Here is a 15,006-nt window from a genome sequence, read left to right as displayed (position 1 = left end):
GGACGACGCCTGCGGAGTCCGCAGCGGACGGCGGCGCCGCGGTGTGGACCACGAGGTCACGCCCAAGCGAGGGCGCCGGCGGCGTGGAGAAGACGGAGCCGATGCTCCTTGTCCCGATCGGAGCCGGAACAGAGACGGCATCGAGCGGGGGGTTGAGCAGAGCCGCAAGAGAGGCCGGGAGGAAGCCCGCAGCAGTGGAACCGGTGGTGGCGGCGCTCGACATGGCGGCGGCGCGATCGGTGGCGCGGCGGCGGCAGTGAAGGCGGCGGCGGCTGCGGTGGCGGTGCAGGTATTAGGGTTTAGAAGCGGAAGCGATCGTAACCTAGCGTGATACCATGTAAGACAATAAGTTTTGGGGAACCAGCACAACCCTCTAGGGGTGGCTTATCTCATTATATATAATGGTTGTGTTACAATATGTACCATATACGTACATAGGTACAGAAGTTATACATAGTCTAAGAAGTCTTAATTGTGCTTTATACTGTAATTATAGTGCTAATTCTACATACATATGTGCCTTATTTAACTCTTGTTTATTGGTTGATGAGCAGGATTGGCAAGGTTAATGAGAAAAGAAGTTTCTTTGCAAGAAAATGTTGTCGCAAATAAGAGAAACATGCAAGTCTGATGGGGAAGTTGATTTGCACGAATCTAGAATCAGCTAAGCTCTGGCATTCTGTTTATTTAAAATGTGGTTTAGTTTTGTTTAAGAGATGTATTTGCGCTTGATGCATGTAAAATGCTTTCTAAGTTCTGTGTCAGTTGAGGTATTTGAAACTGTACCGACCTATTGTTTGTTAGACGTAAAACACTTGTGAATAGAATTTTGTCCAAAGATTTATAAAAGCCCTTGTTGGATCAGACGTGTTGTCTGTGTTGCATTTAAAGCTTTGTGAAGCCGTTGGTCCAGAATGGAGCTGAGGCTGCTGAGCCATGGCCGATGCCGTTAGTGCACGCCTTTATGGTTGACAGCGGCCGTGAAATTTATGACCCGACAGTGGTGGGCCTGGATCCTTAAACTATATGAAATACGATTGACTATACAACGTCATATACAGTGGGCTGTGCGAATCGGGATGCCAGTGGACGAGGGAGATAAAGAGCACACCTCTGCTCGTGCTCAGAACAGCACTTTCGATTTCTGTACAGCTAGAAGGTTCTGTTATTACTGCAGAACCATTATTTTTATTCTGTACTCCCTCCGTTCCTAAATATTTGTCTTTCTAGAGATATCAACAAGTGACTACATACAAAGCAAAATGGATGAATCTACAATTTAAAATATGTCTACATACATCCGTGTGTTGTAACTATTTGAAATGCCTAGAAAGACAAATATTTAGGAACGGATGGAGTACATCACAATGCCTGGATACATAGCCATAATCCTTAGCCTCGTCTTCACTGTGAGCATCAGAGCTCTCTTCAGATATCACACAGCTTTAAACAAGACTAACTTTCACTTGCTGGTGAATTTCCCCAAATGATACCATTTTCCTAGTCTTCGTGCTCAAGTGGATAAACATCGGGACAAACTAGAGCTTGTTGAACAGTAGGGGACTCTTTGTGTGCATCCTTCATTTGGTTGTTCAGAAAGACACAAGTCTTTAAACCCAAAAGTACCACTAGAAATTAACTCATCGTTGTCACTCTCGACAAAATCTTCATTCACCTTGATATGCTTCAAAGATGAGACATCTTGAATAGCACTCCTTGGAAATACTTCCTCGTCATCTTCAACAATGTCACAGATGTTTGTGATACGGAGCTCTGGAAGCAATTAATACCAGAGAAAGGCCTTTCAAACTAATTTCTATTAAATTGGCCATATTTTGCACACATATGATTTTGGGGGAGGGGGGGATTTCGAATGCACAGATCTGACTTTCCAAAATCATGTGCACCGACCCATACAAGCACATGTTCACTCCCTCCGTTTCATAATGTAGTGCATATAGATTTTCTGCAAAGTCAAACTTTGACCAAATTTATAGAGAAAACTATTTATATCTACAATACCAAACGTATACAATATGAAAGTATGTCTTGTGATGTATCTAAGCATATGCATTTGGTATTCTAGATGTATATGTTTTTCTCTATAAACTTGGTTAAAGTTTATAAAGTTTGACTTTTAGAAAAATTTATATGCGCTACATTGTGGAACGGGAGTATTAAGTTAGTACTGGGCCTCAGATAAAATGATCTAAGATTGGAGATCATACAAGCAGTAGTTATACTCCCCACATGGTTTGTGCTAATTAAATTAGTTTATATTCAAATTAAACAACCTAAGCAGAAACAGTAACAAATTGTGTGTTACCGTTACTTTCAGGTTAATATGCCTCCAGTCACAAGCCAGCTATATATGCCACACTGTCAAGGGGTTCATGACGATCTTCTTAGATTTGTTTCTTATAGTCGGCTTGTATAATACCTTTATTCATTGGCCACTTATGGTGATCTGTCTTGGCTATTCTTACAGGCTCCTGTGCGCCAAAAAATTCAGAGAACTTCAAGATCACACCCCCATCGTCTATGCATAAAACAGTGAGGGTGGTCGCAGATTTAGACTCGAGTTGATCTTCTTCAGTGTCAATTTCTTCCTGACATTTGTTAGAAACGAGCAGTCCAGTGAGACGGTGTCAGGAACCTGACCATAATCAACTGAACTCCAAGCTATGAATCACAATTTCAGAGAAGAATTTGGGATCTCAAACTGGGGTTTCTATTACTTGGAGGAAGGGAAGATAAGGTAGCACGCCACCGGCGGCTAGGGTTAACACCCATATACAATAATCATGATCCCAAAATGAAGGGAAACAAGTAGCTATATAGCCATTACAGAGGAGTAGTTCAGCTAAAAGAAAAACAGAGCACGTGGAGCTCCTGGAAAGTAAACAGCGACAGGCTGGACTCTGGTAGCCGCTAGATCGACGATCGACGATCGACGGTTGATAGCAGTGATTCTTCAGATAGCAGTGTATAGCCTGACAATTCCCCCCAATTGAGACAAAGCTTGTCCTCAAGCTTGGAATGATGGGAAAACCTTCTGAATGGAAGCCGAGTCCTCCCAAGTGGCAGCTTCAAGGGGCAGGTTAACCCATTTGACTAGCCACCGCACCACCTGGATACTGATGTTACCTTGAGGTCGTGGAATAAGTTTCCTTTCCAATGCTGGTTCAGGCTCCATCTGAATAAGTCCATCAGGTCCTACCAGGGGCAAATGCTTGGAAGGGATGACGACTTGAGGGCCAATGTGCTTCTTGAGCTGGCTCACATGAAATGTGTGATGCAGCTGGCAACCTTCAGGTAGAAGTAGTTGGTAAGGGACCTTGCCAATTCTTTGGAGAACTCGGAAAGGCCCATAAAACTTGGAATGCAGCTTAAGCTGTCTGTGCAAGCTGAGGGATGTGTGTCTGTAAGGCTGCAACTTCAAGTACACCATGTCACCTATAGAAAATTCTCTTTCTTTTCTTCTTTTGTCAGCGTAGTGCTTCATTCTGGCTCGTGCCTTGAGGAGGTTCTGCTTGATGATGTCAGTGCCACTTCTTTGTTCTGGAGGAGATTGTCACTGTCCTCACAAATTGTGCCAGGGAGAGCTGATTCTGCAACCATTGGGGGAGGAAAACCATACAAATGCTCTTGCCACCGACTGCACTGTGATAGGGTGCTTCATAGCTATGAAGTGTGCATATTTGGTGAACCTGTCCACCACCACCAATATGACATCTTTGTTTTCAGACACGGGCAGACCTTCCACAAAGTCCATGCTGATGTGTGCCCAGGCAAAATCAGGGACAGGCAATGGGTCCAGGAGGCCCGGATAGGGAGTGTGTTCAGCTTTGTTGAGTTGGCATACTGGGCATTCTTTGACAAAAGCAATGACATCTTGTTTAAGGCCCTGCCAGTGAAAGACAAGTTTAACTCTTTGATATGTTGCTCTTTCTCCGGAGTGTCCTCCTAATTCAGAAGCATGGAAGGTTTTCAAGATGTCTTGTCTGAGTGTAGTTGCCGTGCCTACCACAATTTTGTTATGGAATCGTAGAATTCCATTCTTGTAAGAGTAAGCAGTGTTGGTGTCTTTACTGACAGTGCATTCAGCTATTAGGTCCTGCACCTTGCTGTCAGACTTGTAGCTTTGTACTACTTCTTTGACCCATGTGGGAGTGTTGGCACTAGCATAGAGCATAGAGACCATGTACTTTAACTCTTGACAAGGCATCAGCAACCTTATTCTCCTTTCCTTTCTTGTACTCGACTGTAAAGTTGTATCCCAAAAGTTTGAGCAATAACTTGTGTTGAATGCCTTCAGTCAACTTTTGTTCTTGGATGTATTTGAAGCTCTGTTGGTCTGTCCTAATTACCAGGGAGGTAGCCAGGAAGTAGTGTTTCCATTTCTTGACAGCTTCAATGATTGCTAGGGCCTCCTTGTCATATGTAGATAAGGACTGCTGCTTTAGGTCCAATGCTTTTGCTGAAATAGGAAATAGCTTTGCCTTGCATTAATACAGCCCCGAGTCCATATCCACAAGCATCAGCCTCCAATATGAAAGGTTTGGTGAAGTTGGGTAGTGCTAGAACAGGTGCATTTGTCAGTTTCTCCTTAAGTGTTAAGAAGGCTTGTTGCTGTTGATCTGTCCAAGAAAATGCATCTTTCTTCAAGCAGTCAAAGAGGGGTCTGCATATAACACCATATCCTTGTATGAATCTCCTATAATATCCACTTAATCCCAGAAAACTCCTGAGTTCAGTGACATTTGTGGGTGCTGGCCATTCCTGAATTGCAAGTATTTTTGCAGGATCCGTGGCCACTCCATCCTTGTTAATGACATGGCCTAAGTATTCTACTTCAGATTGGCCGAAAAAGCATTTGTCCATCTTGGCATATAGTTGGTTGTCTTGCAGAATGCCTAACACTTGGGCTGCAGGCCCCTTGAGATATGATACAGCTAGTTCACTCCTGTGTTCTACTGGTGTTCTTGCAGCAGAAAAGTATTGCTCTAAGTTCTGGATCCAAGAGTCAGGGTCATCACCTTCAAATTCAGATAAGTTCAGTTTTGCGGGCTTGACTGTCAGTACATTCCTTCTGCAATCAATAGGTGTAGCAGGTCTTGATCTTTGGAAGTTGGCCTCTAACTCATGTTCTGCCTCCAGTTCTTCTAATTGAACAGGTGCTTGTTGTGTTCCCTGAGCTCCTGCAGCTGCGTGACCTCCAGCTGTAGCCTGATCTGCTCTTGGATGGCCAAAATTAGGGTGCCTATAAGGAACTTTGGCCGTGCCGTCCAAATTGAGCTCCTTGCCATGTTGGTCCCTTAGTGTAGCTGTACCCACTGCAGGGGGGTGTTGTTTCTCTGGCATGGTAACTGAAGGTGGTGTGGGTACCTGTAGCTGCTTAGGTCTACCAAGTGGTGCTACAGGAGACTTGTTCACTGTGTCCTTGACCTGCACACTGCCTTGAGCAGATTGATCATCAGTTTCTTCATGTTCAGGGTCTAGTAGCAGGCGTCTGAAGTTCTCTTGAATTTTGTCAAAATTCTGCTGCATGGTGATGAAGTTGCGGTTCACCATGTCTTGGAAGTCCTGGAACTCTTTCTTATCCTCGCCACCGACGCACAAACGGAGTTCAGAACTGGGATTTTAGTACGGAGGAAATGTTCCTCTGCAACCAGGCTGAACTCTGACCGCACCCAAACAACGCCTCTCCGGCCACCTCCGATCTATCTCCGCCTCCTGATCTGGAGCTTGAAGAGGGATTTGCACTCCAGATCACGCCTCCCGCCAAGAACCGACTGGCTCTAGATACCAATTGTCAGGAACCTGACCATAATCAACTGAACTCCAAGCTATGAATCACAATTTCAGAGAAGAATTTGGGATCTCAAACTGGGGTTTCTATTACTTGGAGCAAGGGAAGATAAGGTAGCACGCCACCGGCAGCTAGGGTTAACACCCATATACAATAATCATGATCCCAAAATGAAGGAAAACAAGTAGCTATATAGCCATCACAGAGGAGTGGTTCAGCTAAAAGCAAAACAGAGCACATGGAGCTCCTGGAAAGTAAACAGCGACAGGCTGGACTCTGGTAGCCGCTAGATCGACGATCGACGGTTGATAGCAGTGATTCTTCAGATAGCAGTGTATAGCCTGACAGACAGTACATACATCATCACAAAGGAATTGCAGATTTATGAGTAGAAATATGTTAAGGACATTAACTACAGGGCGTGAGAAAATGTATGGCTTTTTACATGGAACTGGTGCATCACTTAAATCTGGATCCAGGTCCCACTTCACATAAGGATCCAGTGATTTTTAACAATAAAAAGGGTTATACTGTAAATTTGACTCTCATCCAGATTCCTCAGCCCTAACCTATGAAGTAAATTTGACTCTCATCCAGATTCCTCAGCCCTAACACCAGCCAGCAGGATATAGGCTAATCAGAGAGAGAGAGAGAGAGAGAGAGAGAGAAAATACCTCCCAGACGTCGAACACCCTCAAATCGCCTGCGGGAGAATACTGGCGCTTGCAGCCCCCGAATGCCCTGAAGACGCCTGCACTAGTCGCCGAGCACCCAGCCAAGGCACGCCTCTCAGGCTGCCCCTCTGCACAAGCTCCGCTAAAAATCACAGCGCCGCCGAGAGAACAAAAACAAGAACACTACCCGGATTTCCCCCTCCTTAATACGGTGATTTTCCTCTCCACCGACCCCAAAAAGCGGTGAAAATATTCGCATGTCCCACCCAGACGCACTAGCATGGGAACACGCGGCACGCCACAAGACACCTGTACCGAACGGGTTCAGAAGCGGTGAATAGGCCCACGAGCAAGACAATAACGGGAGCAAAAGATCTCTAAATGGGCCCACGAGCGCCGTCCAACGCCTCAATGCACCACAGGCAGGCATTCCCAGGGAGCTTAGAAACTCAAAGGATGCTCCTCAGAGACAGGGTGTTCTCTGTCAAGCTAGTAAAGCTTCCTGGCACCAATACCTGCGTAAGAATTAATTTAAGTCTTAATGACAAATGATATGATATACTCCTACAATAGTCCTTGGTTTGTATGCTTGCAAGATGGTCACTTTATTATAAACTATATGATACTCAACATTGATGTCTTTAGACTTGTGATTTATAAACAGTTTGGTATAATACCGACAAGTTCATGGAGCATATCAGTAGGCATATAGAGCAATGTACTTAGTAAATATGGGCAACCGTGTGTCATCATTGCAACATGGACCTACACCTCCATGGATGTTTCACTTAGGCCCAAGAACCAACAAATGGTGTCAGCAAAACAAAGATATGTAATAAAAGGTAAACGAAAATTTGATGAGAAAGCAAAAGATAGCCCTTAAAGCCACCTTCAAGCATATAAAATTCATGGGCAGACTCAACCGCTGCTACAAAAAGTAAATAAATGTGCAAACATCTCGACAATCATCAACAAAAGTAACTACTCACAGAAACAGTTGTACTTTTCGTTTATCATAACACATGATCAGTTTTAACATGATAATTGATACAGTGGTAAGGCTGCAAAATCTTCAGCAGAAAAAATTTATAAACCTAGCTTAAGGATTGGAATGTTAGCGCCTAGTCAAAATATATAGCATTTCATATGCACCGTCAGTTAAAAGCATGCTACAGAGAGCCTTTTTTCAAAGATTAATAATGATCGAAGTAACGGGTATCCAAAATATCCTGTATACCTGTTTTCTGATGACAGCTGTAACTACTGCAGTCTCCAAAACAATTAAATATTTCCAATTTGATCAGAAATTAACATAAGAATTAAATGGGTTTAAAAGGGAGGAAACAATGGGATCACTAGTCATATAGAAGTTCAAAAACGAAATAAAATGTCTCCCTAAATATCTAATTCACAAACAGCAGAATCCGCTTGGGCTTTTTTACAACAGTTACAAGCCCCCCCAGTCCCACCTCTAATTTGATTTTGCTTATGGAATTCACACAAAAAAAACTCACAATATTACAGTGCAGGGAGGTGCTACTTCCATTGTAAATGTAGTAACATTGTCAGTAACTTATTCACAGAGCCAGAATATTTGCTATGATTATGAATAGTAACAATTGAGTGTTACTAACCTTTTAAATACTTAGTAGGTGAGTTTTTTCTCTCTAACGAAGTTTTGTATTTTCAGAAACTCCTTAGGCCAAGCATGCCTTAAAGAATACTCGAAATCTTCCTCCTTTCGACCTTGCTCCCTGTCTTTAAAAGTGATGTAGTCGACCATCTGCAAACATGTGAAAAACAAAAAAAAATGAGCACAAAATGTAACAGGAATAAAATGAGAGTAGAGAAGTAATGTGCTGAGATCATACACTGAGCGGCAGATAGTCCACTTCATGCTCAATTACATCTCTAAGCTTTTCGGTGAATGTTCTGAAAGTTTGAATTGGGCAGCTTTTAAAAGACTGGGACTGATGAATGCACAATGGCATTTTTGGACTAAAGTCAAATTTGTCATCAAGCCAATTCGGTGCCCCTGGTGAGTTTGCAGTTTTCCAGTCAGTTTCCTGGTACTTGAACAACGTGAGGACATTTTGAAGTTTCTTCCTCGCTGTCAACAGAGCACTGTGTGCCAATATATCCAGTCTACGAACAGAAAAAAGATACAAAGCATTATGATTTAATTCCTCTTCATTATGCAAGATATGAATCGATAACTTTAAATCTCACCCCCTTAGTTCTGCTTTACAGAGCTTAGCACAAAGGTCCGAATTCTCGTCACTCTTAAGCTTGCTTGTATTGAGCAGTTCACCAAGGAGTTTCCAGTCGCCTGTTTTCTCTTCATCTTTTACAACACAAAGTCAATGATCAGTAAGAAACAAAATACATATAATCAAGTGCTCTTTGATATAAACAAACATACCAGATGAACATTTCTTGAAATGCCAAATTTTGGCGGATATGGACTTATTTTCTTCTACTACAACTATATGATCTGCCTCCATATCTTTGCAACAGTAGCCAAGGCTGTGCAGTCCCAATATAGCTTTTACAATATGGCTGGCATAAAAAACTTCACTTAGTGAGTAGATACCTAAAGAGTATAAAAGTTTGTTCAACAAGTATGTATATCTCGTTTTGCGAAGAAAGAAACACTGTAAGAACTGGAAAGTGGCCATACGGCACGGCCGATCGGGAGAGTGGTTAAATAGGGTACTGAGAAGACATCGTAGGTACGATAAATACTATAGTCTTCCTTATGTTCATGAAATAGATGTAATCAAACTTTACACAGATATTGCCCTAACAACTCGGTAAAAGCACATCTCATCTCTAAGAAATTATATTCTCTAAATGGCTTAACGCATATTGTTGAAACAGACATACTTATAAATGCATAGCAAAGAATAAAATAGTATTGCAAGAACACACGAAAAACGCGTGTACCTGACCAAGATGATAAACTCATCTGTGTATCTGTCCATATAAACAGACAACTCTATGCTTTGTAGATAGGTGCGAAATGTAGCACTGAAAAAAGGGACTGCCAGAAATGTATTCATTGAGTAGCTTCCAAGTCCTCGGCCATGGCCTAAACTGCTGAGAATATGAGGATGACTGATGGATACTAGACAATCATGTAGATATTGTGCTACATTATCTCCAAGACAGAAAATGGTAGCCTTTCTACCACGGAACTGAGAAAGTCCACACAACTTAACCTCGCCAATGTAACAGTACAAACTTTGTTTTTTCATCCTTAAAATCTTACAGTCATAGTTAGTGATCAATATACTTCGTGCTCCTGCAATATGAATACGGCGAACCTGAAAGAAGATTCACTGTGTTACTACTGCAATTCATAGGATATCACGTAAGTGATAAAACTAGCACTATCAAGAAAAACAAGTAACTAATTTTCATTCTATCTGAAACTGGGTGACCACCAGGAAACGAGTTCCTTGTTGGTTACCCAATTGAAGTTGAGAAATAATTAACTACAGTATCAAATTTAAGTTGGATCAGTAAACACAATTTATATAGAAAAAAAATCCCACATACATGTTCATTGCAGAATTCCCGGATCTTGTGCCTTGCAACCATCACCCGTTTGGCTTCATTGTCTATTGGTTGAACTGTTATAACAGACTCAGTGATTTTCAGATCAGAAACATCACCAATGTATATGTGAGAACTATCAGTGAGGTCGACACGAAGATCATTTGGATCATCTGGGTAAGAAAGCCTTAATGCATCGGAAATTACGGCTTCTGCTTGTTCCATTCTGTAGTTCTCCAAATGCACAGCAGCGCGCATTCCATGTGCTGCAATGCAATTGGAGCCTATATCCTTGGCGTAGCAAAGATAATCTTCAGCGCGTTGAAGATGATATTTCCTAGCTTGCTCGTCAGCACTCTGGGCTGCTAAGAGCTGAAGTTGTGTGCCGAGGAGAAGTGCAGCCAAATCACTGTGAATCACATTCCCACTTCTATTGTAGACCGCCTTAACGAGCTCGTTGATGGAGCCAAGCGCACCCTCGTGGTCACCGGATTTATGTAGCAATATCACGCTTCTCAATAGTGACATGTCCATGGCAGAGAGCACTCACTGAACCAATAGCGATTGAAGCAACCTCTGAAAAAAAAATGAATTCATGGAAATTTCAATTCTGGATGCTACATACCTATACCAATATAAAAAGACCCAAAGGGGCAGATCCAACAAATCCCGGCCGTCAAATCAGGTCAATCCAACAACTCAGGTTGCTCCAATGGCGAGCGCTCAACACGTTAAGTGTGCGGTTAATATCATACCAAATATTAATACCAATGCTAATCACATACATAATACGCAAATAATATCCTACCTAATATTTACATGTAATTAATATATTACCTAATATCAACTTGCATTGCACGTACACATTTACTAGTCATGTTAAATGAATGAATGCTGTGGCAAAGAGAGAGAGGTGAAGATTAGTTAGGCAGGGCAGAATATGTGCTTTGGACTTCCAGAAATTCCCGATATAATACAAATAATTGAATTGACAAAAAACATAGGATCATTAGCAGAGGTAAACCTTGAATCATGTGTCTAGATTAATATTTAACACACACAAACTCGATTAATCGGAAAATGCATTAATTTTCATAGTTACTATACAGTGATAGAGAAAAGTAGTTTTGAGCAATCTGTAAGAACACACGGCACATTTCCAAGAACATCATCATTTGCAATTAAGTTGCACAGCCCCTTCTGAAGCACACATAAAAAAGATTATGTGCCAAGCACCATAACTAAGACTTCCTTCAAGAGAAAACGGTAACAATTCTATGTGGATTATGCCACCAACAAGCCTATAAACATGTTCCCCTCTACTGCCTATCTCAACTCAGTTTCTAGAAGATAAAAAATAATAAAGATGCACTTAATTTGCTTTCAATCGTCAGTACACTTGTAGATCTTGTTTGGTACTTCCTCTACAATGAAGTCAAATCAGGAAACTTCAGTTGCAAATTTTCAGTCCAAGCAACTAATACATTTGAAGTTTTATTGATTACCTTCCCGTTGTGTTGTTATGCTCGTGAGGGCTTTGGATTAACAGCTGGAAGTAGATCAATATTAATAAAAAAAAGGACACTGCTAGGCAGCAAGCACTTGCTGCCTAGGGCTTTGGAGCGGCTGGCCGTTTTAGGAAAACAATCCACATGGGGTCCCTCACTAGCTAAAAAGGGAAAGTACCCTTCCCCGGGTGTTACTACGTCCCGCCAAAATAACAACCTCGTCTCCTCACCCTCTCGCCCCAGCAACCATGTGAACCCCCCACACAGAAAAAGTCCACGCCCACACAGATCTGCCTGATCGCAGCAGAAGCACGCAGAACACGCAACTCCCAAGAGTCTGGCTGTTCCTGTTTCACACAAAAACAAGCCAACACGACCGTGTAATAACTCTTACACACAAAAACTCTGCAGCCTCTATGTGTAACCGAACCGACCAGGCGACAAAACACAAAATTCAGGTGAAAGTAATGGAATGAAAAAAGGCCATTCCAAGACTCTGGCTGCTCCTGTTTCACACAGAAAAAAAGAAGCAAAACAAGCCAACGCAACCGTGTAGTAACTCTTTGTTTCACACAAAAACTCTGCAGCCTCTATGTGTAACCGAACCGACCAGGCAACAGAACAAAAAATTCAGGTGAAAGAAATGGAATGAAAAAAGGCCCTCCCAAGACTCGGCTTTTCCTGTTACACATTCATTTGTTATTCACATTATATTCTAGTTGCAAAAATCTCATGTACCACATGTATGCAGCTTACTTTTGGGATCTTGCCTGTTCTTGCCCCTCCTTGATGAACCTGATTGTTTGCTGAACCTGTTGATCTCTTGCTTGTGTTGTTTTGTGGGTTGTTTACTTCCTTGCACCTGACCTCTGCAAGAAAACAAGAATAGTTGCTCAGAACCAAAAAAAACGAAAAAGTAGTAACTGCTCAGGGGGTAAATACCATCAAGTCCCCCATTTTGTTGCTCAAAGTGTAGGTAAGTTGCTGCTTGGTTTCAGAAAAAGGAGTTTTGCAAACTAAAAAGAATTGGAAATCCTGGTCTACAGGATTGATTTGCACACATAACAAAATAGTCTACTGAATTGGAAAGAGTTGCTGCATGGTTTCAGAAAAAATATTGATGCGATAAAAAGATAAAGAGCTTGCAGGCACATTAATCATTTTCTGAGATGAATATACATATGCTGAACATATAGGTGTGCGGTCCCTCTTATTAATCCATAACGTGTGCGCAAAGTTTAAGTAGTACCTGCAGACATGTTTAAAAAACAGAGTTGCTGGTTGATTCAGAATAAGATGACTTCAGCGTGTGTTTAAAAGTAGGCACATTTTTTATCTACTGCGAAAACCAAAAAAAGTACTAGTTGCTCAGGAGAAAAATAAGAAACTTGTAGGTTCCTACTTTCAAACACATGCTTGATTCAGAAAAATAGTCTTCAGCATGTGTTCTGAACGGATAATTGACTTTTGAGATAATGACTTATCAAGTTGCTAGAAACTATTAGCAGGATACAAACAGTATCTTAGTGATATATGATGGAAAAGAAAATTAGTACTAAGATAGAAAAAAGCACGCTGAAGCTCAGTTAGATATGGTGTAGTATCTTAGAAGCACGAAAATGAAGCACTATTCTGTTACTCAAATAACAAGGGGAGTACATAAGATGGCTGAACTAAAAATAAGAATTGAACTTAACTGAACTAAAAATAAGAATTGAACTGAACTAAAATTGGAAATTGAACTGAACAAAAATTAGAATTGAACTGAACTAAGAAACTCAGGCCTTTTTTACACCTCCATTTCGCAAACTACTGCATGTTCAGCAAACAAGAGAAGCACAAATCACGCACAATTTATGTGCTAACTGCTACTTTTTCTCGATTGACAAAGGAAGATGGAGATGAGAGAGCAACATTACTGCCTACGAGATAGAGGTTCTGCCTTAATCAAAAGAAGACCCAGTTCAATTCAAAAATAGAGTAAAATTCATCTATATGGTACTTGAACTTGTGCCGCAAACTCACTTTGGTCATCGTACATAAGAAGTTGGTCAATACGGTCACTATGTACAAGTTCAGGTGATTATACGGTCACTGATCGGTAGTATAGCTTCGTATTTTATCCTGTTGACCGGTCAAACAAACTGTGTGACCATCTCTCCTCCACATGGGGCCCACCTGCCGGTGAATGGAGGAAAGAAATAAAGAGGAAAATAAAATTCTGGCAAAGTCGGTATTCGAACCAGCAACCTCCCAGTGAAATTCACGCACTCTTGCCAACTGACCACGACACGTTAGTTATGTGACAGTGCGTTATGCTTATACTAACAACACACGCACGCATGCCACGGCACACATAGCCGTGTTGTTGCACTTACGCCAAGGGCCGGCCCTGATATAAGAGGGGCCCCATGCAAGATAATAAAAGCGGTGCTTTTGTACACATAAAATTATAAAGTTCCAATTATTTTTCCAGCGCAATTAATTTCTTCATGGAAATTTATTTCTGCGTGTATAAATATGTTCTTTGGAGGGCAGGCCTGGCGCAGTGGTGAAGTCCTCCCCACTTGTGCCAAGAGGTCCTGGGTTCGAACCAGCCTCTCTGCATTGCACTTTGCAGGGGTAAGACTAGGTTCCTATAATCCCTCCCCAGACCCCACCTTGTGTGGGAGCTTCTATGCACTGGGTCTGTCCTTTTTATAAATATGTTCTTTATTTCACAGATGCTTTACAAACCATGGCTTTTCTAAGGACAAACATTTGAAAATCATCTGAAAATCTCCGACAAAAATTGCATTATTTTTGTATGTGTAAAGCAGTTTTTTTTTTGTGTGTGTGTGGTGGATGTGTAAAGCAGCTTAATCTTTACAAATCGATTGAAGGAAAGTAAATTAATGCGTCGGGTGTAAAGAGGATTTTTACTACTTAGCGACGAATGTTTAGGAACAGTTTGTTGGGAACCAGTGAACCACGGCAACCAGAACGAGCAAGCACAATACCCCTAAAAAAAGAGAGCGAGCAAGCACAAAATATTGGGTGCGCGTCATGTATTGCGTGTGTGCGTTCTTATTTGTATAAAAGAGAACTGCTCTGCTCCAAGGCACCAAAAATTCTGGGCTTAGTTGGCTATCGCGCTCGAGTTGTTACCTGTTGCTCACCGGTTCGAAACCCCAATCGGCCTAGAGCGTCGGGGTTGGACCGCTGGACGCAGCGGTGTCGGACCACCCACCGGGACGAGGCGGAGTGGTGGCGGAGAGCGTCGCCGAGGGCAGCCAGAAGGAGGCGGAGGAGCGACGCCCGAACTGCTTGGACTCTGAGGTGGCCGGTTCGCCGAAGGGAGACGGCCGTCGGGTGGCTCGGCGGGGAAGAAGATGGAGCTCGGGGTCGAGGCTGGATCCGGCACGCGCTGCTCCGGCCGGTAGGATCCTGCGCGAGGCGGGGGGGAGGGGGGACT

The 15,006-nt window shown here is 42.4% G+C and overlaps 1 protein-coding gene across 3 annotated transcripts; it reads right to left on the bottom strand.

Annotated features, from left to right (window-relative positions):
* Nucleotides 1–2,676: 2,676 nt before the first annotated feature.
* Nucleotides 2,677–15,000, bottom strand: LOC119308341. Of its 3 annotated transcripts, none has more exons than XM_037584458.1 (10): nucleotides 14,700–15,000; nucleotides 12,309–12,421; nucleotides 10,048–10,620; nucleotides 9,433–9,812; nucleotides 8,909–9,045; nucleotides 8,716–8,830; nucleotides 8,358–8,631; nucleotides 8,121–8,269; nucleotides 6,487–7,001; nucleotides 2,677–6,153 (listed from the first exon to the last, which is right to left on the bottom strand). In XM_037584458.1, the coding sequence occupies exons 3-8, from the start codon at nucleotides 10,576–10,578 to the stop codon at nucleotides 8,132–8,134; spliced, it is 1,575 nt and encodes a 524-aa protein (XP_037440355.1). In that variant the 5' UTR covers nucleotides 10,579–10,620; nucleotides 12,309–12,421; nucleotides 14,700–15,000; the 3' UTR covers nucleotides 2,677–6,153; nucleotides 6,487–7,001; nucleotides 8,121–8,131. The 3 variants fall into 3 exon arrangements, with proteins under 3 accessions (XP_037440355.1, XP_037440357.1, XP_037440356.1); XM_037584460.1 differs by having other exon boundaries at nucleotides 2,677–2,993; XM_037584459.1 differs by having other exon boundaries at nucleotides 14,711–15,000.
* Between the last annotated feature and the right edge of the window lie 6 nt (nucleotides 15,001–15,006).

The sequence above is a fragment of the Triticum dicoccoides genome, chromosome 5B (genome assembly GCF_002162155.2).
Source record: "Triticum dicoccoides isolate Atlit2015 ecotype Zavitan chromosome 5B, WEW_v2.0, whole genome shotgun sequence".
NCBI lineage: Eukaryota > Viridiplantae > Streptophyta > Magnoliopsida > Poales > Poaceae > Triticum > Triticum dicoccoides.
Note: the sequence above shows the minus strand (reverse complement) of the source record. Positions and strands in the feature narration are given on the sequence as shown.